Raw genomic sequence first — 23,180 nt, 5'->3', positions numbered from 1 at the left:
GACTCATTAACAAATGATACAAGCTTGCTTGCTGAAAGCGAAGAGGACTTACAATACTAAGTGATGATGATCAAAGACCACAACCATTGGTAGGAGTTGCACCTCAATGTAAAGAAAACAAAAGTTCTCACCAATGGACCAACAAACAATATCCTTATAAATGGAGAAAAGATTGAAGTTGTCAAAGACTTCATTTTGCTCGGTTCAACCATTGACACTCATGGAAGCAGAAGTCAATAAATCATATGACGTGTTGCATTTGGCAAATCTGCTGCACAAGACCTCTTAAAAGTGTTCAAGAACAAAGACATCAGTTTGAGGACTAAGGTGCGTCTGACCCAAACCATGGTGTTTTCAATAACCTCATATGCATGTGAATGTTAGACAGTGACTAAGGAAGACCGTAGAAGTATTGATGCATTTGAGTTATGGTGTTGTAGGAGAATATTAAAATTACCAAGTACTGCCAAAAGAACAAACAGATCTGTATTGGAAGAAGTACAGCCCAGAATGCTCCTTGGAAGCCAGAATGGCCAGGCATTGTCTCTCATACTTCAGACATAGTATCAGGAAAGACCAGTCCCTGGAGTAGGATATCATATTTGGTAAAGTGAAGAATCAGAGAAAAAGAGGAAGACCCCCAATGAGATGGACTGGCACAGTGGCAATAGCAACAGGCTCCGGCGCAGCAATGACCGTGAGGTTGGCACAGGACCGGGCAGTATTTTGTTCCCTTGTGCATAGGGTCACTATGAGTCCATACCAACTCAGTGGCACCTAACAATAACAATAACAATGTAGCCTCAAATGAGCCTTTGGCTACTAACTGCAATGTCAGTAGTTTGAATCTACCACTTGCTCTGTGGGATAAAGATGAGGCTTTCTACTCCCATAAAGATTTACAACCTCAGAAACTCTATATAGGGTCGGAACTTACTTGATGTCACACAACCACCACCACTACCACCATCTAGCCCAGGATCTTAGCCTAGGGCTTTCCTCATTCCAACTTCTCACCTGACTTCCACTTCCTCTTTCAGTTTAAAACTCAGATTCACATAGGCCTTTCCTAAAGCATTCACCCCAATCCTTCAGACAAACATGGTGAGTTCTCTATTTCAGAAAAATCACCTTGGCATCAAGTTAAAGGACAGACTGTGTCTGAGGAGATGTCACAGTGCGAGGAGAAAGCGATAAACAACAAAGTTAAGCAGGAAACAACTATACAAATTTCCAAGAGTAGGGTGCATGCAAAAGCACGGAAGTCCCCTTTGCTGCTGCCTTTATATGCAATGAAGTCAGTTCTGTATATGGTTTCCAAGGACAGGCTGGTGGGTTTACACTGCATACCTTGTAGACAGAAGTCCAGAGCTGATCCTACAAGTACCACACAAAGGTACCTCAGGTTATGAGCTCTCTAAGAGCAGTACCATGTACTACAAGAATATTATGTCTTCAGAAAGGTTAATTAAACATTAGACAATTTGAAACAAATGAGAGAAGAGCACTCAGTATCACAAAGAAGCAAATAATAATCACTACCAATTATGGTAGCTGTAGGATAAGCACTGGACTGCTAAGTGAAAGGTCAGTGGTTCAAACTCACCATCCACTGTATAGGAGAGAGATGAGGCTGCCTGCTCCCATAAAGAGTTATAGTCTCAGAAACACTAATAGGGTGATTCAAAGTCAGAATCAACTTCTAGGCAGTGAATTGGGGTTTTGTTTTGCTTTGTTTTTGTAAGTTTGTACTAGTCTGTATGACAATCGAGAGGTGGAAGGCAGTACAACAAAAATTCAGAGTAGTGGCTTTGCCTAAGTCTGGAGATACCAGCTTCATTACTCATGAGCTATGCGATTTTAAGTTACTTCTCTGAGCTTTGATTTCTTTAAGAGTATGGCGCTAAAAGATAAGCACTGGACTGCAAGGTCAGTTTGAACCTCAAGGTAGGCAATTTCAACTCACCTGAACCTCAAGGTAGGCAATTTCAACCCACCAGTCACTCCTCAGAATCTCTATACGAGGTCGCTGTGAGTAGGAACTAAATAGATGGCACTTTAACAACAACATATCATAGGATTATTACAAGATTCAAATGCAAGGCACTTAGGATGCTACTTGGTATATATTAACACTGGCAAAGTTGTCACTCTTGTCGTTGTTGTTGTGTTGTTAGGTTCCATCGAGTGGGTACCGACTCATAGCAACCTTATGCACAGCAGAACGAAACACTGTCTGGTCCTGGGCCAACCTCACCACTGTTGCCATGCTTGAGTCCATTGACGCTGCCACTGTGCCAATCCATCTCATTGGGGGTCTTCCTCTTTTTCTCTGACCCTCCACCTAACAAATATGATATCCTTCTCCAGCGACTGGTCCCTCCTGGCAATCACTACTGTTATTAGTAGTACCATTACTACCTCTACCAGGTACTTCATAGACACTACTTCATCTTCACAAAAGAATCTATGAATGATATACCGTTATCTTCACTACACAATGAAAGAAATTACATACAAAAGCAGTTCACACCTTTTTTAAGTATCAATATTGGGATTCGGGCTAGTTGTATTAGTCTAAAATCCATATACTAAGGCCTGCTATGATAACATCTCTCACAAGGGACAAGAGGGACTCAAATGTGACTGACAACATGAATGTCTAAACAACATGATTTACTAAAGCATATATGGCACTTAACAGCAGCAACAACAATACACAATACTATACTGCAGTCACTCATCGGAGTTTCAGAAATACAACAGTGAACAAAATACAGGTAGTCCCCAACTTACAACATATTTGAGACATGACTAATTGCACTTATGACTGCTTATTGTTTTTTAGTATATCTTATTAGTAATAAAAGGAGCTCTATAGCGTAGTGGTTATGAATCGGGCTGCAAACCTTAAGGTCAGCATTTCAAATCTACCAGCCAATCTGCGGGAGAAAGATGAGGCTTTCTGGTCCTGTAAAGATTTACAGCATTGGAAACCCTGTACAGGGTCGCTATGGGTCAAAACCGACTCAACGGTACATAACAACAACATTAGTAATAAGGAGATCTGGTGGCACAGTGGTAAAGTGCTTGACTGCTAAACAAAAGATTAGCAGTTCAAACCCACTAGTCATTCCAAAGAGAAAAATGTGGCCATTGCTTCCATAAAGATTTACAGCCTTGGAAACACCATAGAATTAACTCAATGGCAGTGGCTTTGGTTTTGGTTTTATCATTACTAGTATGTACTACAATTTGTAGCATGTAGTTTGCTTGTATCATTTCTGTTCTTTTATATATAACGTTTCCAATCCCCAAAGACAATTAAGGATCAGATTTGTAACAATGCAGAGGCATTCGACTCACCTAAGAACTGATTTATGATTGAGTCACAGGAATGGAACCCCATTATAAATCAGGAACTGCCTGTCAATACAGTCTTCACTCTCATGGAGGCTGTATTCTAGTGAAACCTGGAGGACATTATCCTGAGTAAAATATATCAATCACAAAAGGACAAATATTGTAGGAGACCACTACTATAAAAAGTCTAGAAACGATTTTCACATAAAAAGAAACATTCTTTAATGGTACCAGGGGTGGCAGGGTAAGGGTGGGAAACTAAGAAAGAAAGAAAAAAAAAAAAAAAAAAAAAGACTGACAGAGAAGTTAAAAAAGGAGATAAAAACAAACAAACAAACAAATAAAAATGATATGCCTGTGCAGAAAAAGTCTAAGCTGAAGTTAAAATGAGAAGCTAAGGAGCACCTGACTGGAGACAAGGTATTTAGCATCACCTCATATGTTCATGATTGTTGGACAATGAATGAGGAAGTCTGAAGAATAAGTGACACAACTGAAGTATGGTGTTAGTAAAGAACATCGACTATATTCATAGTATGGACTTCCAGAAGGAATAAATTTGTCTTAAAGAAAGTACAGCCAGAATTCCTCAGAAGCAAGGATGGCAATTCTCCATCTAGCTACTTTGGACATGTTATCAGGATACATTCCTTGATAAAAATAATGGGTCAGGTGAAAAATAGGAAGACCCTCAGTGAGACGGATTGTGGCAGAGGCTTCAACAATGGGCTCATACATACCTGCTACTGAAAGTAAGAAGCACGAAGGGAAGGCTCCATTGAGTTACACATGGTGTCACTCTGGAACTCAATGGCCCTTAATAACAAAAGACAGCCAGATAGCCAAACAACAATATAGAGAGCACTCCAGGAAGAGGAAAGAGCTACTACAAAGATCCTATGGTGAAAATAAAATTGTGTTTCTTATGGAGAACAAGTGGGCATGGCTGAAGATCAGTGGAGGAGCACAGGAGTGTCCACAAGGAGGTCAGAGACATAGGAAAGTAACAGGATACTCAGGGCTCTGTAACCCAAGTGAAGAAACTGTGGATTCATGGTAAGGGTAATGAAGGTAATTGGAAGATTTAAGCAGGAGAGTGACATGTGTATTTTAAAGATCATTCTCACTGGAGAACACACTGTGGTGAGGAAAATTTGTGGAGACCAAGCTATTTCAGGTGTGGGGCTTAGGATAAGTACTGGACTGCTAACCAGAAGGTTGGTTTAAATCCACCAGCCACTCTTCAGAAACACTATGCAAGATCACTGAATCGGCACCAACTCAACAGCATTTAACAACAACAGACCAGAGCTAAAAGTAGGGTGAATTAAAGAGGTAGAAGTTGTTGTTAAGTGTCATCAAGTAGGTTCCAACTCACAGTGACCATGTATGAAATTCCGAGGCTGTAAATCTTTGTGGGAACAGGAAGTTTCATCTACTCCTGCAGAGCAGCTGGTGGACTCAAACCACTGACTTTGTGGTTCACAATGCTTATCTAACAGAGCCACTGTGCTCCCAGAGTAGAAGCACAGCTAGAGAGAAATGCATTACAATGTTAGGGCTAGGGTTAAGCGATGGGAGTGGTGGTGGTGGTGGTGTGCCATTGAGTCAGTTCTGACTCATAGTGATCCTGTATAGGGTTTCTGAGGCTGCAAATATTTATAGGAGCAGACAGCCGCATCTTTTTCTCACAAGTGACTGGTAGATTCAAACTACTGACCTTGAGGTTAGCAGCCCGATTTGTAATCCACTCTGGTAGCGTAGTGGTTACGAATCGGGCTGCAAACAGCAAGGTCAGCAGTTCGAAACTACCAGCAGCTCCACGGGAGAAAGATGAGGCTTTCTGCTCCTGTAAACGGCACATATGGAATAGAAAGGATTTATAGATAAACTGAACAAACAGGGTAAAGGGAAGCAAGGAATAACAACTATATTTTAGCATGATCAACTGAGAGAATGGAGGTTTAGTTTACTGAGCTGGAGAAGATTTAAGGAGGTGCAAGTTTACAGTGGAGTCTTGGCGTTGGGCTGTAGGATAAGCACTGAACTTCTAACCACAAGTTGATATTTCAAACTCACTAGCCACTCCTCAGAAACCTTATACTATAAAAGGTTGCTATGATCCAGAATCAATTTAATGGCACCTAACAACAAAGTTAGTGTTAAGAATAAGGATAGAAAATAAGAGTTTTATCTTGGCTAGGTTTTGTTTAAGTAACCCAAAATAGACTAATTAAGTCATGTTCAGTAGACACCTGGATGTAGGAATCAGGAGTTCTTAAGACTTCCTTTTATTCCGCCCCCCCCACCTTTTTTTTTTTTAACCTCTCAGAAGAAAGAAAATCACAAGAGCTTTAGAATGCACAACGTGACTATTATATAATAATCTAAATGGAGTCCTGGTGTAGCGCTGTGGACTAATGGGTCCGACTGCAAAGTTGTCTGAACTGCAAGGTTGGAGGTTCAAGCTCACCAGCTGCTCCTTGGAAACCCTACACAGGGTTGGTATGGGTCGGAATCGACTCGATGGCACTACACAACAACAACAATAAAGCAGTGATAGAAGCAGTTGTGTTCTTCATGAAGTATCACCTACATTGGGGATACTGACATAGAACAAGAATAAGCATTAAGGACAAGATTCATGCCAAGAGAGTTAATCCACATTATATGGCCTCCATTTCCTAAATCTTACAAGATTACAGGGCAAGGCCTCGTAAGAAGAGATGAGAGCTCCTAGCAGAATATACCTGACAAGTGCTTTCTGAAAATCCCATCCTACTTGAAGGAAACCCACTGCATATCTAACATAAGATAAAAATATCTACTAACTATACATAAAATAATGATTGTTCTCTCTGCTGTCTAATAGTTTCCATGGAAACTGTCAGGAGCAATTTCTTTAAACTTGTAGCTGATTATTGACAAAAATGAGATGGATTTAGAATAAAAGAGAGCTAAAATTACAAAATGGAATGGACCATTAAATAGGACAGCTCTATTAATATTAATTAATATTAAGTTCTGATTCAAGCTAATTATATTTAAGCATGGCAGATTTTCTTAATCAAATAGCTATTAGAAGGTAGATAACAAAATGAGGGAACGATAATAATAATCATATGTGTTCAGTATAAATCCTTAACACATATCAGCAATACTGTAAAAGGCATGTTTCTTGAAAAGACAAGAATTAAAATTTATTGAGAAGCTACTAAATGTCAAATACTTAGCACATACCATTTTATTTAATCTTCACAATAATGCTAACAGGTAAATCTTATTATCCTCAGTTTTATAGAAAGGAAGCTGAGTCTTATTGATACAAAATAAAACAGGTAGTAAACGAAAGTGCTGTTGAAAAGAAATATGTCTTAGAAGAAATATAATCAGAATGTTCCTGATAATTAAAGATGGCAATAACTTTGACTCACTTACTTTGGACACATCATCAGGAAAGGAAAACAAAAGCTCAGCGAAAACAACGGAAACCCTCAAAGAAGCTGGACTAACAAAGGCCATGACAATGGAACAAAGCATGAAGGTAGCACAGGACCTAGAAATGTTTCATTCTGTGATACACAGTCACAGTCTAACAATAACAAAAACAACAGCCTATACTAGATCCCACTTTAGCTGACTACAAAGTGTATGCTCTTTCCTTAGCTTCTTAAAGGGGCCACAACCCACTACAGTCTAGAGCCTAGAGGCTACAGTGTCTTCAAGCCACAGAATCTTCTCAACTAGTTGACTGCTAAATTAGATGGAAAACAAAGCTGTTACCTAAATGCCTAAAATGAAGAGAGTTTCAGACATGTAAACTAAAAAGTTGAGTTTTTCCCAGGATATAAAATAAAACCCCACCAGATAAACAAATCAAATTCATGAGGAAAATAATAAACTAATATAAAGAGAAGTTAGAGGTAAATACTGGAAAAATTCAAATCAGAGGCTTAAAAACCCATCAAATGGTGATAAACTTGTTACTATGTATCCTTGAATCCTGACTCATATTGATCCTGTATAGGGTTTCCAAGACTATAAATCTTTATAGGAGTAGCAAGCCACATCTTTCTCCCACAGATCAGCTGGTGGTTTGAACTGCCAACCTTATAATAGTAGTCGGGTGCTTATCCCACAGCACCACCAGTAATAGCAGGGGCACATATTCAGGAGAATTAAGGAGGGGTAATGTATGCGACAACCTAGATACACAGGAAAAGGACGTTCCAGTATGGAGACTTTCATTTTTCTGTTGATAAACTTAGGAAGTCAAAATAAAGATAATGATGATTCACTTTAAGAAGGAATAATTTAAAAAATTATCTTGTCACCTAAGAATGAAAGCAAAAATGCCAAGCGTTCTTAAATTTTATCTCATCACAACATACTGTAACCATTACTACAGATAACTGTACTGTAATGACAATGTGACTACAGCTATCAACTCATCTGACCCTAATACACTTGAATTGTGTAACTATTGGGGCCAAATGGGAAACGGAAGGTATTGAAGGTATAGAATACTATATTCCTTTACTAAATAAATGTCATTTACTTTGGTTTTTGAATTTCAACCAAAATTTAGTGCCTTATACATTTTACTCCAATGTTCTTTAAAGAAAAACCTGGATATCTGCACCTCTCTTTGGATTTCAGCAGTCAAAATAAGTTGTATTCAACAACCACAGCACACATTGATACAGTAGCAGTCCAAGCACAACTCAGTATGCACACTTAGAAACGCAGGACTCACACTAATTCAACAAAGGATAGAAACAAAGAGTAATAGCAGGAGCACATATTCAGGAGAATTAAGGAGGGGTAATGCATGAAACTGTAGCCATTTAATAAGACTCATTTATTCTAGAAAGTGATATGGATATATTCAAAGACTTGTGTTCCCAACATAAATTCATTCATGGATTTTCCTGAGCCCATAACCTCCCAGAAATTGTTTTCAAAACAATATGCACTCATCTGGGAAGCCATCAGACAGCTTTCATGGGTGCACTCCAGCAATCCCAGGGATGCACCAACTACTATCAACTACAATCCCTTGCACAGACGTTTCCTTCAGTCCTCACATGGAGATGCCAGGGGATGGGGCAGAAAGCATATGGCCTTGAATCACAGTCTATTAATGTGGCGCAAGTAGCTTCACCTCTGTGACCTTCTGTTTCATGCCTATGGAAATGTGTAGATGCTACATATATCATGTTGTTGTTGTTGTTAAGTGCCGTTGAGTCGGTTCTGACCCACAGCAACCCTAAAGAGGGTTTCCGAGGCTGTAAACCTTTACGGGAACAGAAAGCCTCATCTTTCTCCCGTGGAGCAGCTGGTAGTTTCGAACTGCTGACCTTGCGGTTCACAGCCCGATTCGTAACCACTACACTACCAGAGCTCCTTTATATCATAGGGAGTTGAAAAGTTGGGGCTACCGGGCAATGACCAAAAACTACTTAATTATAAAAGTTATTTTATAAAGATCAAAAATGGTTTAAGGAGCTGCCTTTTTACTCAATTGACAGCTGAGGTTTCCAGAAACAGAAGAAACCTAACTGCCTCTAGCTAAACAGTTTTCTGTATGTCAGGGTAGGCGAGGAATCCCCACTCCCAGCTCCTCCCAGGCCTTGCACACCATGACAGGTCATACTCAAAACACAGTGCAAACCTGAACAGAACAATAGCAGAAATCGGGATCCAGCTTGGGCCTACCAAAGAAGAAACAGTGCTAAAATGCTATTATAGTTGACATAAATTTTCAGAATAAAAAGGATTTAAAAAATACCAAGTGACCCTTTTGGGGTCTATACACTTACCAGACCTTAAGAAAGTGGGCGGCGAGGAGACAACCACATCAGGTGAGCTGGCCATTTCAAACTGATGATTCTAATCATAAGCGTCACAGGCTAAACTACAGCAATTTTCAAAACTGTTTAGTGAAGGTTAGAAGCAATCAGCATTAGATTAATTGAAAGCAGTGTGAGCCATTATTAACATGATGCAGTGCGTAACAAAGGCAGTAATTATGGTTCATTATAATTTTATTTTCTCTTTTATGAGTTGAAAATTTGATTTGCTTTGATAAATTACATTTGCTTATATGGATTTGGCAGGGAATATATAATACTTATTAAATGTTATGTAAGATGAGCATCCTCTATTGTTCAGTGATTATGCTACTATGTAATAATGCTCAGAAGTCGGCATTGTAGTCTACATCAATCATGTCAGTATAGTCTTCAGACAAAGCTGTTTACATTTTCTTTTGATGGCTTTTAATATTATAAGAATTGATTCACTCAAGAAGCTGGATAAGTCTACCCTTCACAGAGTTATCAAGCGAATCTAAAACTTCAAACATAACTACTAATCTGGAGGACTGACTTCAGCTGGTAGCTCTTCTCCTACATGTACACGTAGTGAAATATTCAACACTGATATTATGTATTTAACTACTTTGCACTGAACCTAAGTGACTATATTCAACAAGTTAAATAAGATTTAAAACTTTTTTCTCAGTTAAAAGGAAAAAAAAGTTTCAAACTTATTTCTGTTATGCCATGCAATTCAAAAGAAATGAAAACCAAAGAAAACAAATCCTGGAGGCTTTTAAAAGAAAAGCTGTAATGTGGCAAAAATGTGTGCTGCGAGCAGAAAGAGCTCATTTCTCTGTAAGAAAACTCTCGTTAATCTCTGTCCAGTTATTCATCATGTTAGTAGCATGTTTTACAGTTCAGACAGCTATTTATTTGTATCTGTATATCTGAAGTTTTAGAAAAATGTAAAACAAAAGACATGTGACCATTACAAGTAACTGAACTGACTTGAACTAACAACTACTTAAAAAAAAAAAATCTCTCATATTTTGTAAGTGGTTTTACATTTTAGCCAATAAATACACTTTTTTTTTTTCTTTTTAAAACAGAATGAAACTGGCAACAAAGATTGGGTGAAATTCTCCTGGACAATTTGCACAATTAGATACTTCCTCCAAATTAAAAAAAAAAAGAAAGAAAGAAAAAGGCACTGTGCACAACAGACAAGGAAAACGTTAATAAATGGGCAAACCCCAAACATAAAGACAGCATGTTTGTTCTTAATGAAAAAAACTCATCTGAATATCCTTGCAAATGCAAAGTTCATTTTCCAAAGACAATTTTCCTCTTAAATCTGCACCAGCATTCCCTAATAGTGATAAAAAGTATAGCCAATGTTTTAAAAGGTCCTTAACTTCAGAATTGTCATTCAAACACGTTTCCTGATTTGAGGTGCATTTTTAGCTCCTTTATTTCCAGCTAGCCAAGAAGAAGGGAAGTTTCAGTTATTACTCTAGGAGCAGTTGTAGGCCACAAGTGCTACTTCAAAGTCGTGACTCTGCAATTTGAACAAGTCAGTTCAGGACACTTGAACTGCTGCTAATGGTGGCAGGGCATCTTCTGACTTTGGGGGCCTGTGGTTGGGGAGCCACAACTGGAAATCGTATTTGCCTGCAGTGCCCCTTCCTTCTGAATGCTAAGTACGCCCAGGTGACCCTGTTCGTGCCCTATGGTTCTATGCCCTTCAATTTCTGCTAAGGCTGAGACTGTAATGTGAGGAATGTAAAAGAAAGGTATGCAATGGGGCAACGACCACGACAGGCCTTCTAAGGCCAGTTCATAGTCTTATCTAAGACAGAAACGATGTGATTTTTGCGGAGGATCACACTTAAAAAGGAACACGCTCACTTTCCTGGAACGTGGAACGTGGACGCCAGCTGATTTCTAAGGTAAAGACTCCAAGAGCTGCCATGCCAGCTCTCTGATGGGCACACAACTGGAGTGGAGTGTGCCACCTAATTCTACAGGTGTGTGGGGGTGGGGTGGGGGTGTATTAGAAATGAGCACTGGGCCACCACCTGCTTTCTGAGGGGAAGCACAGGGCACAGCTTCACTTTTAGGACCCCACCAGTCTTCCACCCAGGGCTTTTGAGAGGGAGTACCACCCACGATGTGCAGGTATGGGGTGGCGCCCCAGTCAGTCAAACCTGAGCGCTTGGCCCGAGCTCTTCGCTCCAGGACCTTCCAGCTCACTTCGGTCGCAAGCCCCGCCGCCCCCGCCATCGAGCTCCGACAGACGCTGTGGTCACCGCCCCTGGGCCGCCAGTCAACACAGACCTCCTGGCCCCGCCCCCCCGCACGACACTGTCGAGAGGCGTGCCGGCCGGAAGTGAACGCAAGAGCTAGCTTCAGTCTTGGTCCACTGCCTCCCAAGCGTCGGAAGGGCGGCCCAAGGGGAGAGTGAGCGAGGAGCGGAGGGCGGCTTGCACGCGTCTCGGGGCTGAGTGTTTTCTCACTCAGCCGGTGGCACGGCGCTTTACGGCTGCCGTCAAGCGCGGCGCTGGCCCGAAGGGCGGGGGCCGAGAGGCTGCCATGGCGGCGGCAGACAGGCTACTGAGCTCCTGGGTACTGCTGGCGCCGCTGCTAGTGGGGCTCGCGCTACTAGTAGTCGGGCCAGCCCCGGCGTGGGCGCTGCACAACGTCACGGCCGAACTCTTTGGGGCTGAGGCCTGGGGCACAGTAGCGGCCTTCGGAGACCTCAACTCCGACAAGCAGACGGACCTCTTCGTGCTTCGGGAAAGTCAGTGCTTGCCTGGCCCTCCCTCTGCCCGCCGTCCCTGTGCCCTGCTCTGGTGTCCCCCACATCCCCAGACCCAGTGACAGGTTTTCCTGCACTTCCCGGACCCTTGTCTCTTGGGCTTGCCTCCCTCTTCTTAGCTCCAGCATCCTTGACAGCTTGCCCCTTTTCTCATTTCCAATCCCGGGCCTAATTCGGCTATTCCACGGTTTGATGTACCCCAAAGTCCTGGCAACGCCCATTTTTTAAACCTACAAAGCCTCTGTCCTTCACCCAGGCACCGTCGTTCTCATGAAATCACTTGCCTTGCAAAGTCCTTTCTGATTCCCAGGACTGTTGGTTGCTTGGCTCTGCATTGGCTCCCAAGGCCCCTTCCTTCCGTTTTGCGTTTTTGTCCCCAAGCCCCTTTCTCCTTTAGTGAACTGGGAAAGATGCACCTTGAATTTCTTATAGGAGACTTCTTTCTGCCTCCCCACTTACCTAACTCACTTGCCCCTCTCTTTACAGAATCCCAGCTTTCTCAGAAGCAAGTGCCTTTTCAAAGACCTAAACATTCTACATCTCATAGAGAGGTCTTTAGCAGGGACCATTGATAAACCCCAGTATCTCTTCTAGAAGCGTTGTTGTTGTTGTTGTTGTTAAGTGCCATCGAGTCGGGTCCGACCCATAGCGACCCTGTACAGGATTTCCGAGGGTGTAAATCTTTACGGGAGTAGAAAGCCTCATCTTTCTCCCGCGGAGCGGCTGGTAGTTTCGAACCGCTGACCTTAAGGTTCGCAGCCCGATTCGTAACCACTATGCTACCAGAGCTACTGAACTGCAATTTCCGCTCTTCCAAACTATCTCGTCTTGTGTGCACATCACCTGTGTCACTGTATAGTTTTCTAAGTCCCACTTTCTTTGTCAACTGAAAGGATCTTGGAAATTCTTTGCTTTAACTATTACTAGACAAACTTTTAATGTTAATGCTGTCAATGTGTCCTAGTGTTTTCGAGTTCTCAACAAAAGCAGGTGCTGCTTAAAGTCAGGGATACAGAGGAAGTAAGTTAAGAGCTGACATAGATCCTGACTGACAGGATCCTGGGCCAGCCTTCTGGGAGCCTTTGTCAGGATCTCAGAGTATCTTGTGGCTCCTGAGATTTTCTCTTAGTCTGACTCAATGCCAAACTCCATCCAGAGTAGACACAGAAACTCTCTATACTTTAGATGGCCTGTGGTTTGGTTCAACAATTTCAAGTCTGTCCCAGTGAAAGCTTCTTGTGCTCCAAAAATGCATCAACTGGAGGAATGGTTCCATTGGAGCAAGAGAAAAGTCTTGTAGAGTTCAGCTTTTTCTCCTTAATCAATTCTTTGTTAACTCTCAGATACCTACAGTGGGAATTCTTGTGTCCTTTATGTGATAACTGTGTGAAACAGCCTTAGCAGGGACTGTGTTGTTAGATTTGGGAAAGATAAGACCTCCAACTCTCTTGGAAGCAGCCATCAAGAAGTCAAACAACATATTGCTTTAGGCAAATTTGCTTCAAAAGGACTTTTTAAGTGTTAAAGTGCAAATATGACTTTGAGGACTAAGGTGTGCCTGACCCAAGCCAAGGTAGTTTCAGTCTCCTCATATGAATGTGAAAATCGGACAATGAATAAGAAAGACCAGTGAAAAATTAATGCATATGATTATGGTGTTGGCAAAGAATACTGAAAGTACCATGGACTGCCAAAAGAAGAAACAAATTTGTATTGGAAAAAGTACAGCCAGAATGCTCATTAAAAGCAAGGATGGTGAGACTTTGCTCTTGTTCTTTGGATGTGTTGTCAGAAGGGACCAGTTCCTGGAGAAGGACATCATGCTTGGTAAAGTGGAGCATTAGCAAAAACGATGAAGACCCCGATGAAATGGGCTGACACAGCAGCAGCAACAGTGGGCTCAAACATATAACAACTGTGAGGATGGCACAGGACCAGACAAGACAGTGTTTGTTTCTGTTTTGTATAGGGTCACTATGAGTCAGAACTGACTGAACTACATCTAACCACAACAAGGCCTCCAATAAAGCTAGAAGTCATGTTCTTGTATGTCTTTTTTTTTACATCATCTGATTTGACACCTGGCAGAAGCCATTGACTTCAGTTTTTCCTCATCCACTAAGGTTTTCAGTGCCTATTTCTCTTTGCGTTCAATGTTGAACTTGTGCTGTGCTGTTTGGAGATGCTATTCCATTAGATTGGAGTCCTGGGGTGTCCCTGTGGATTAATGCACTGTCAGTTTGAACCGCAAGGTTAGCGGTTCAAGTTCACCAGTATCTCCTCGGAAACCCTATACAGGGCCGCTATGAGTCAGAACCGACTTGAAGGCACTTTTGTTAACAACAATAATGATTCCATTAGACTAGTAGAATTCTCCTTGGTAAACTGGAGTGGACAGATAAACTGGAGTGGAATTTGTTTTCTTCCTGAGAAAAGTACCTGAAAAGCGTCTTGTAATCACTGATTGGGTTTCTTACTAGGAAACATTTTTCTAATATCGTACATTTATTTCTTTTAGGAAATGATTTAATCGTCTTTTTGGCAGACCAGAACGCACCTTATTTTAAACCCAAAGTAAAACTATCCTTGAAGTAAGTACAAATATATTTGTTTCTATAAAATATTCATTGTTAGTGTAATAAATGAATATGCAATAACTGATTGGAATATCTCTGAAATCAACCTAACTCAATGTTATATAGTGACACAAAGACATTAGTTATGAGTTATAAATAGCAAATTGTTGTTAAGAAAAATAGAGAAAGTACTAAATTTAAAAATGATTTACTTTATAAAAACATAAATTTGAGTGGATTCTGGTCTGTTTCTATAAAGAAGCCCTATATTCCCTTGCAAGCTAATATGCTTTCTTAAATGTGTTGGGAGCTATGACTCCCGCTGAGTTTGCATGTGGTAGCAAATCGTTCACAGGAAGCCTCTCAGATCAACCAGGTACTGGCGAGAGGGGGTAGTGTGCAGTGAAGAAAAGATTAATGACTTCTATTCTAATTTTTTGTTTATCAATAGTGAGTTTGTTATGAACTTCATCCTTCATCAAACTGGAAATTTAAAAGTTTTTGATAACTGAATTTAAAAAAATATTCAAATAGCAGCTCTCATTTTTCTTTTTCTATGACTGACATTGCATGAAAAATACAGTGCCCTCAGCGATAGTGGGTCAACAAAGTTTTGAAACTGTAAGAAGCAAGATTGATTGTTGTCAGAGTTGAAGGAGGAAGAGATGCTCAGTACAGGCCAGTGAGGCAGCTTCCACGTCATTGGACTTGAGCTTCATGTTATTCTTAATTGCCCTCAGGTTGATTTTAGAATGAATAAAATTTAGATTGGGGTGTTCAAGGTTGACAGCATAACATTTACAAAGGAAAGCTATAAAAACAGTATGTTATGAAGAAAGGGATAGAAGTTTTGCTTCAGAAGTTAAGGGTACATTTTGTAGAGTTATAGGGTAGGAAGATGCTATCAAGGTTAATGGGTGACCTTTATAGTTATCAGAGAATTTGACCTTGATTCGATGGACAGTGAGAAATCATTACAGGTTCTTGTGCCAAGAAGAGATAGTGAAGTCTGTTTTAAGTTGACAATACTTATTAACCATATGTAGGATGATTTGGTAGGGGAAAAATGAGAGACTACTTGGGAAACTGTTATAAAAATGTGGTATGGAATAATGAGTGTTTGGACTCTATAATACTTAAACAATTTTTTGTTTTATTTTGTTTTTCCAAAAAATATGATGCCTTGAGTTAAAAATAAGAGGAATGTTACAAATGGATAAACAGGAAATATATTTCCCATGTTCTTGGGTACTAGACGTCAGCATGCATGGAGTAATGGAGGGAACAGAAGTTGATAAATGTATACCAAAACTGCATTTACTGTCTAGATGTTATTTTTTGTGGAAGAATAGAAGTTAAAGAAACTTATGGGTTATAAATAGCTTGGGTTCTACTAACTTAAAAAATATTTTTTCTCTGATTAATTCAATGTTAATTGTTTTATACATTTTTAAAATTTGTAAACGCTGCTTTTTTATTTAGCATTATTTTCAATGTAAAGATAGTTATCTTTTACCATTTTCCTCTTTCAATCCCTATTTTTCTTTCAAAAACAACTAATTGTAAAATTTGTAGCTATTCTGGTATTTATTTCCATATTTTAAAATACTTATTTACCTTAATTTCTTGATTTATTATTTCTCATTTCCATCTCTTTATTTTTATTTATATTTTTATTAGAATATATAAGGATTTGGCCTATTATAATTATGTTCATCATTTCAATGTAGGTGTATTAGAATTTTTGTTAAGTCAGTAATTGCTATTTATATTTTGACCATGCGGATTCTGTGTGTTTCAGAACCAAGTTGTTGTTAAGTGCCCTCAAGTCAGTTCTGACTCATAATGACCTTGTATAGGGTTTCCAAGGAGCGACTGGTTGGTTTGAACTACCAACTTTGTGATTAGAAGTCCAGTGCTGATCCTATAGTGCCGCACAACAGTATAGTATTTCACTTTTTATATAGTTCCCTTACTACCTCCTCCCCAGAAGTAAATGGTTTCTTTTAAAAAAATAAATTGCAGTTTTCAATTTGTATAGCTTTAATTTCTCTGCAGATAATAGCCATATACCATATCATGCATTTTTGTTTTCCCCAGTGAATCCTTTACACTGGGTACTTTCCCCTTTGCTGTTCAATAAGAGCCAGAATCAACGCTAGGGGAATGGACTGTTTTTGTTGTTAAGTGCCATTGAGTCGATTCCAACCCATAGTGACCCTGTATATGGTTTCTGAGGAGCAGCTGGTGAATGTGACCACCAACCTTGTGTTCAAATGGCTTTGCAGTCTGGTGCATTAACCCACAGCACCACACCAGGATGCTTTTAATTCTGTTTTTGATCCCTTATTTCCTGGGTCCTATGCTATCTTCTTTGTTTCATCCTTTATTTCACTGTATCGCAACCTTCATACAATTCCCAAGAAAGGATGCATAATCAGTCTTTGCATGCCCAACAACTTTTTTTAGTCGCTCACTGTTACAGTTGGGTCGGCTAATGGTCGTCCAGTTTCCTGCATGGTTGTTGAAAACTCCAGTGGCATTCTTTTCTTATTCCTTCAAATATGACTTGTATTATTTTTAATTTTGAGAGCTGTTAGTCTCTTCTTTATTCCTTTTGCTCTGAAATTTCATGAAATACCTTGGTGTAGATTATTTTTCAGTCAGTTATCTGATCTTTGTTGGGCCAATTCATACTGAAAGTTTCTATCTTTGGGGACTCTATGAAGTTCTTATTTTATTTCCTTGATAATTTTTGTTGTTTTTTCAAGATTTCCCATCTACTGGTAACTGGACTGCCTGACCTTCATCCTTCATCCCTTTATCTTATCTATTTTCTGTCACTTTGTTTTATTTTTCTTTTCAGGAGGTTCTCTCTTCTCTCAGCTTTACCTTCCAAGTCTTCTGTTGAATTTTTTATTTTAGCTGTCATATATTTAATTTCCAAGAGATTTTCTTTGTTGTCTTATTGTTCTTTTCTTTTAACATACTGTTCTTTTATATTTACTTCTCTTATGTCCAGGTGTAATAGTAGTTAAAACTCTTGGCTGATAACCACATGGTCAGTGGTTTGAATGCACCAGTTACTCTGAGGAAGAAAGCTGTGGCATTCTGCTTCCATACAATTTGCAACCTTGTTAGGTGCCATGTTGTTGCTAAGTGCCGTCGAGTCGGTTCTGACCCATAGCGACCCTGAACAGGGTTTCCGAGGCTGTAAATCTTTATGGGAGTAGAAAGCCTCGGTACCAACTCATAACGACCTTATGCACAGCAGAACAAAATACTGCCCGGTCCTGGGCTAACCTCATAATTGTTGCCACACTTGAGCCCATTGATGCTGCATTTGCTAGTCCATCTCATTGGGAGTCTTCTTCTTTTTCTCGGACCGTCCACCTTACCAGGCATAAAATCCTTCTCCCACAACTGGTCCCTCCTGACAGTATGTCCGAAGAGATGAAGTTTGGCCATTCTGGCCTCCAATGAGCACTCTGGCTGCACTACTTCCAACACAGATCTGTTTGTTCTTTTGGCATTCCATGGTACTTTCAATATTCTCCTCCAACACCGTAACTCAAATACATCAATTCTTTTACGGGCTTCCTTATCACTGTCTAACTCTTGCATGCATATGAAGGTATTGAAAATACCATGGCTTAAAGTGGCACCTTAATCCTCAAGCTGACATCTTTGCTCTTCAGCACTTTAAAAAGATCAGCAGCAGTATTTAATTCTGTTGTACTTAGGGTTGTTAGTAGTTGGAACTGACTTGATGGCATTTAACAACATCAAAAACATGCTATATGCAGATAAAGACCATGCCCATTCTGTTTTCTTTTCGTTATTATTTAACTTTTGTGATTTGGGTGAAAATTTACATAGAAATTTGATTTTATTTCCAACAATTAAAAAAAAAAAGGTCAGCAGCCTTGGATAACCTATTATTAGGCAATTATAAAGATTTGCGGCCTTTGATAACCTATCATAAGGCAATTCTGTTCAGCCCTATAGGGTTTCTGTGAGTCACAAGATTTTGCTTTGTCTCTCCAAGTATGGTTTTGAAGTTTTCTTTTGTTTCCTCCATTATTTCTACTTTTCAGGATCCTTAATGCTGTTTGTTTTGACTTTCTTTAATATTCATAGTTTTATTCCAGATTCTATTTTATTTAAATGTGTCTGGTGTAGCACTGCAGGATAATGCACTGGACTGCAAGGTCAGTTTGAACTGTAAGGTTGGCGGTTCAAACTCACCAGCCCCTTCTCGGAAACCCTATACAAGATCACTATGAGTTAGAATAAACTAGATGGCACTTAACAACAATAATTATATTTGGAGTCCTGGTATGGCAGTGTAGGATAAGCACTGGAATGCAAGGTCGGTTTGAACCACAGGGTCTGTGGTAACCCCAGGTCCTCAGAGTACCTATACAGGATCACTGTGGGAACTTCCAGGAAGGCACACTCCTATTTAAGAGAAGGTCCTCCGGAGCTTGTTGGATGCTCTGTGCATGGGTGGGATTGTTTACTGTTTCTTACCCTGTGGGTATGTTCCTGGTGGGCTGGCATTGTAGGAATAGGGTGGAGCTGTGAGCAAATGTCAAGTTATTCTTTGTTGTTGTTGTTGTTGTTGTTAAGTACCTTTGAGCTAGTTCTGACTCTTATTGCTCCTATATAGGCTTTCCTAGGAGAAGCTAGAGGGTTTGAACTGTTGACCTTTCAGTTAGCAATCCAGTGCTTATCCTACAGCACCACACACCAGGACTCTTTGTAGACTTTCTGTTAACTCCCTGTGTTTAGCTTAAGGTTTCTCCCTTACCTTCTGCAGTGATTTAAATCACCATTGCCTGAAACTGCAGAGAATGGATTTCGTTCTTGCTTTACTGAGCCAGAGGGAGAAGGGGGCCATTACTTAGAATATTGATTTTCAAATAACCCTATTTTCAAATCTCTGCATTCTTCCTGTCTTCCACTATTTCTGTTGTTGCTAGATGCCTTGGAATTGGCACCAACTCATAGCAGCTCTGTGCACAACAGAAGGAAAGAAACAGGGCCCTCATAATTGTTCTGTTTGAGCCCATTGTTGCTGTCACTGTGTGGTCCATCTCACTGAAGATCTTCCTTTTTTTCACTCACCCTCCACTTTTCCTGATGTGGCACTGTTGGATAAGCACTGGGTTGCTAACTATAAAGTTGGTGGTTCAAATCCACCAGACACTTCTTGGAACCCTATACAGGGTAGCTGTAAGTCAAAATCTACTTGACTGCATTTAGAACAGCTCTGCATTTTCGAGCCTGCTGTTCTCCAGGGTCTGGTCCCTGCTGACAACATGCCCGAAGAGCAGGAATTTAAGTCTCATCATCCTAACTCCTAAATCTGTGCCTATAAGGTCTTCTTCAGGGAATAAAGCTTTCTTTCTATGAGCCTTTCCTTGGACAACTTCAGCTGCTAAACAAAAGGGTGGAGGTTTGAGTCCACCTACTGGCATCTTGAAAAAGAAAGGCATGGTGATGTACTTCTAAAAAAATCAGTACTGAATCCTAAGGAGTCCAGCTCTATTCTGGCACACATAAGGTTGCCACGAGTTTGAAGCAACCTGAGGGTCACTGGTTAACAGATGTACATATTATACCTCACTATTTTAAAGAAAGTATTTTTCTGGTAACATAGTGGTTACGAATCGGGCTGCAAACCGCAAGGTCAGCAATTCGAAACTACATCTGCTCTGCGAGAGAAAGATGAGGCTTTCTGCTCTTGTAAAGATTAACAGCCTCGAGAACCCTGTGCAGGGTTGCTATGAGTTGGAACCAGCTCCACAGCACATAACAAAAACAATAATTTTTCATGGGAAGGTTCAAGTGTGTTGGAATCCTTTGAAGAAACTGCCATGATGACCACACAATTGTATTGGAATTCCAGTGATTCCGTTTAAACTAGCCTTTTTAATCCTGAAATCTGCTTAATGCTCTGAACCACAGATTCTTAGTCTGTTAAATGAGGATAATAATACCTATTTCAGGCGGTAAAGATTAAAATGAGACAGTAAGCATATGATACACTATCTGGGATAGTAAATAGATATATAATAAAAAGACTATTATCTTGTTTTTCTAGATAATCTTTTTTTTCACTTTAAATAAAATCTACATGTACATTTTTTTAGAGTTTTGATGCTATTTAGGAAATAATCTATTGTCTGATTGGAAACCTGCTTTCTATTTGCTCCAAGTAGAAGTCAATATAAATTGAATTGAAGCCCTGTGTGTTGGTTGAGTCACTGAGACAACAGTATGATAAGACTCCAGGATGTTTTGTTGTTTTCAAGTTTAATAAAAATTTTAGGGTATTTTATGGCTAAAAGATAAAATTAGATGTATATATTTGGGTAGTTAATGTACAAGCACTTCCAGGTTACCAGCATCTGATTTATGTTACTAACCAACTCCCATAAAGCCAACTAATACTGAAAATTTGATGTATATGCTTTTTTTGGGGAGACAAAGCCCCCAAATTTAAACATATTCTATGTTGTTGTTGTTAACTGCCATGAAGTCAGTTTTGACTCAGTGACCCTGTACAGCAGGAATGGGGAACGTCCAGCCCTTGGGCCATATGTTGTTAAGTGCTGATTGTAAGTGATCCTGTATAAGGTTTCTAAGGAGCAGCTCATGGATTTGAACTGTTGACCTTGTGGTTCACAGTCTTTTGCTGATCTTACAGTACCACAATAGGAGACCATGTAAGGTCTGCGAAATCATTTGGTCTGGCCCTGTCAAGGCAACCACAGTTCCAGTCATCACATTGTTGTTATTTTAAGTGCCTTCGAGTCAGTTCTTCAGTTCTGACATATAGCACCCCAGTGTAGGGTTTCCTAGAAGCAGCTAGTGAACTTGCAGTTCAGCACATTAACCTGCAAGCACCATAGCAGGACTCCTAGCCATTACATTGGTTATGGTCCTATGCCCTGCAATCAGTTCTGTCTCATAGGGACCCTGAATAAGGATTTCCAAAGCTGTAAATTTTTATAGGAGCAGAAAGCCTCATCTTTCTTCCTCAGAACCATTGTTAGTTTCTAACTGCTGACTTGTTCTTGTTATGTGCCGTGGAGTCGGTTCCGACTCATAGCAACCCTGTACAGGGTGTCCAAGGCTGTAAATCTTTAGGGGAGCAGAAAGCCTCATCTTTCTCCTGCGGAATAGCTGGTAGTTTCGAACTGCTGACCCTGAGGTTAGCAGCCCAATTCACTGCTGACTACTCTGCATCAAATCCTGAGCTCTGTACTCTTCATTAAAGGGGATAAGAAATAAAAGAGAAAGTGAAATTAATTAATTCTGTGAAATTTTAAATTTCGTTTTAAAAATACATTGAATATAGTGGAAATATAGAGGTTTTTTTTTATTATAGTTTGACTGGATATTTTCAAATGTTTCCTTTGTTTAGGAATCACAGTGCATTGATAACCAGTGTAGTTCCTGGGGATTATGATGGAGACTCACAAATGGATGTCCTTCTGACATATCTTCCTAAAAATTATGCAGGCAGTGATTTGGGAGTTGTTATCTTCTGGGGACAAAATCAAACATTAGGTAAATTTGTTGTCAGAGTTTTTAATATTTATCATTTGTCATTACCTGAATAATATGCCTGCTATTATATTGCTTATGTAAGTATACCAAGAACATTGATCTAAAATCAGTTCAAAAATTTATTCTTAGATGTCAACAATTATCTATACAAATATACTTAAAAGTTTATTTTCTTTTCCAACCCAGTACCAGTCTGGAGTCAGTTACAAAAAAACAAAATTTACTCTCAGTGCTTAAGAAAGAAAAATGTATTGAAGGCTTTTAATGGTTTATGCAATTATTTGGACAGATTGTATGTTGAGTGTTCAATATCTCCAAAGTTATTTAAGAAGCTGTCTAGTACCTCTTTTACATTAGACAGTAACCAGCTACACAGGAATGACAGTGTACCTGTTGCTATTCTCACTCATAGGCAAAATACGTGCCCTGGACTGTCTCCTGAAGCATACATATTAGTGATCAAACTTAAGAAATAGCAAAAGTACAGACTTCTCCTCATTTATGCCTTCCAAAACTCACACTATCTGGTTAACAAGGCTTAAATGTTTGTTCAGAATCTCAGGTACACAGATAGCTGGAAATGCTACTTTTGATTTCTGGTCTCCCCGGTACAATAATGCAAAAAAGTTAGAATGGAGATCAATAGCCGTTCTACCATCTCCACCCACAAACATCAAGTCATTAGAAGGACCAATTAATTATACCTAAATAGACAACTGTGTTCACAGAGTTATATTTTAAGGAAGTAAAATATAGTTTTCTTTATTTGTAGCATTTGGGAATATAAGCAACAGTGTTCATTCAGTAAATTATTAAGACTTTTAAAAGGATGCCCATCTGCACAGTACTGCTTATATATTAATATAGTCAGTTTAGAGTCAGGTAGTTTTGCATACGAGAAGCTGGGTTCTATGAAGAAAAATGTGGCATCAGGATTGGAGGAAGACTCATTAACAACCTACAATATGCAGATGATACAACCTTGATCGCTGAAAGTGAAGAGGACTTGAAACATTTACT

General features: G+C 39.7%; 2 protein-coding genes across 4 annotated transcripts in view; one reads left to right on the top strand and one right to left on the bottom strand.

Moving 5' to 3' along the window:
• The window catches only part of PHKB (phosphorylase kinase, beta), a 309,713-nt gene extending 298,236 nt beyond the window's left edge, over nucleotides 1-11,477 (bottom strand). For 2 of the 3 annotated variants that reach the window (XM_006872567.1, XM_006872569.1), the window contains exon 1: nucleotides 11,393-11,468. In XM_006872567.1, the coding sequence (XP_006872629.1) occupies nucleotides 11,393-11,468 (76 nt within the window). Of the gene's footprint in view, nucleotides 1-9,185; nucleotides 9,299-11,392 lie in introns of all 3 variants that reach the window. The other variant, XM_006872568.1, reaches the window with a different exon arrangement.
• Nucleotides 11,478-11,721: 244 nt separating this feature from the next.
• ITFG1 (integrin alpha FG-GAP repeat containing 1) overlaps nucleotides 11,722-23,180 on the top strand; it is a 392,891-nt gene continuing 381,432 nt past the window's right edge. Inside the window, exons 1-3 of the mRNA XM_006872566.1 lie at nucleotides 11,722-11,985; nucleotides 14,522-14,594; nucleotides 22,015-22,160. Coding sequence (XP_006872628.1) covers nucleotides 11,778-11,985; nucleotides 14,522-14,594; nucleotides 22,015-22,160 — 427 coding nt within the window. The 5' untranslated portion in view covers nucleotides 11,722-11,777. The remainder of the gene's footprint in view (nucleotides 11,986-14,521; nucleotides 14,595-22,014; nucleotides 22,161-23,180) is intronic.

This window comes from Chrysochloris asiatica, unplaced genomic scaffold (genome assembly GCF_000296735.1).
Source record: "Chrysochloris asiatica unplaced genomic scaffold, ChrAsi1.0 scaffold00204, whole genome shotgun sequence".
Lineage (NCBI taxonomy): Eukaryota > Metazoa > Chordata > Mammalia > Afrosoricida > Chrysochloridae > Chrysochloris > Chrysochloris asiatica.
The sequence above is the reverse complement of the archived record's forward strand: the minus strand, read 5'-3'. Positions and strand labels throughout refer to the sequence as shown.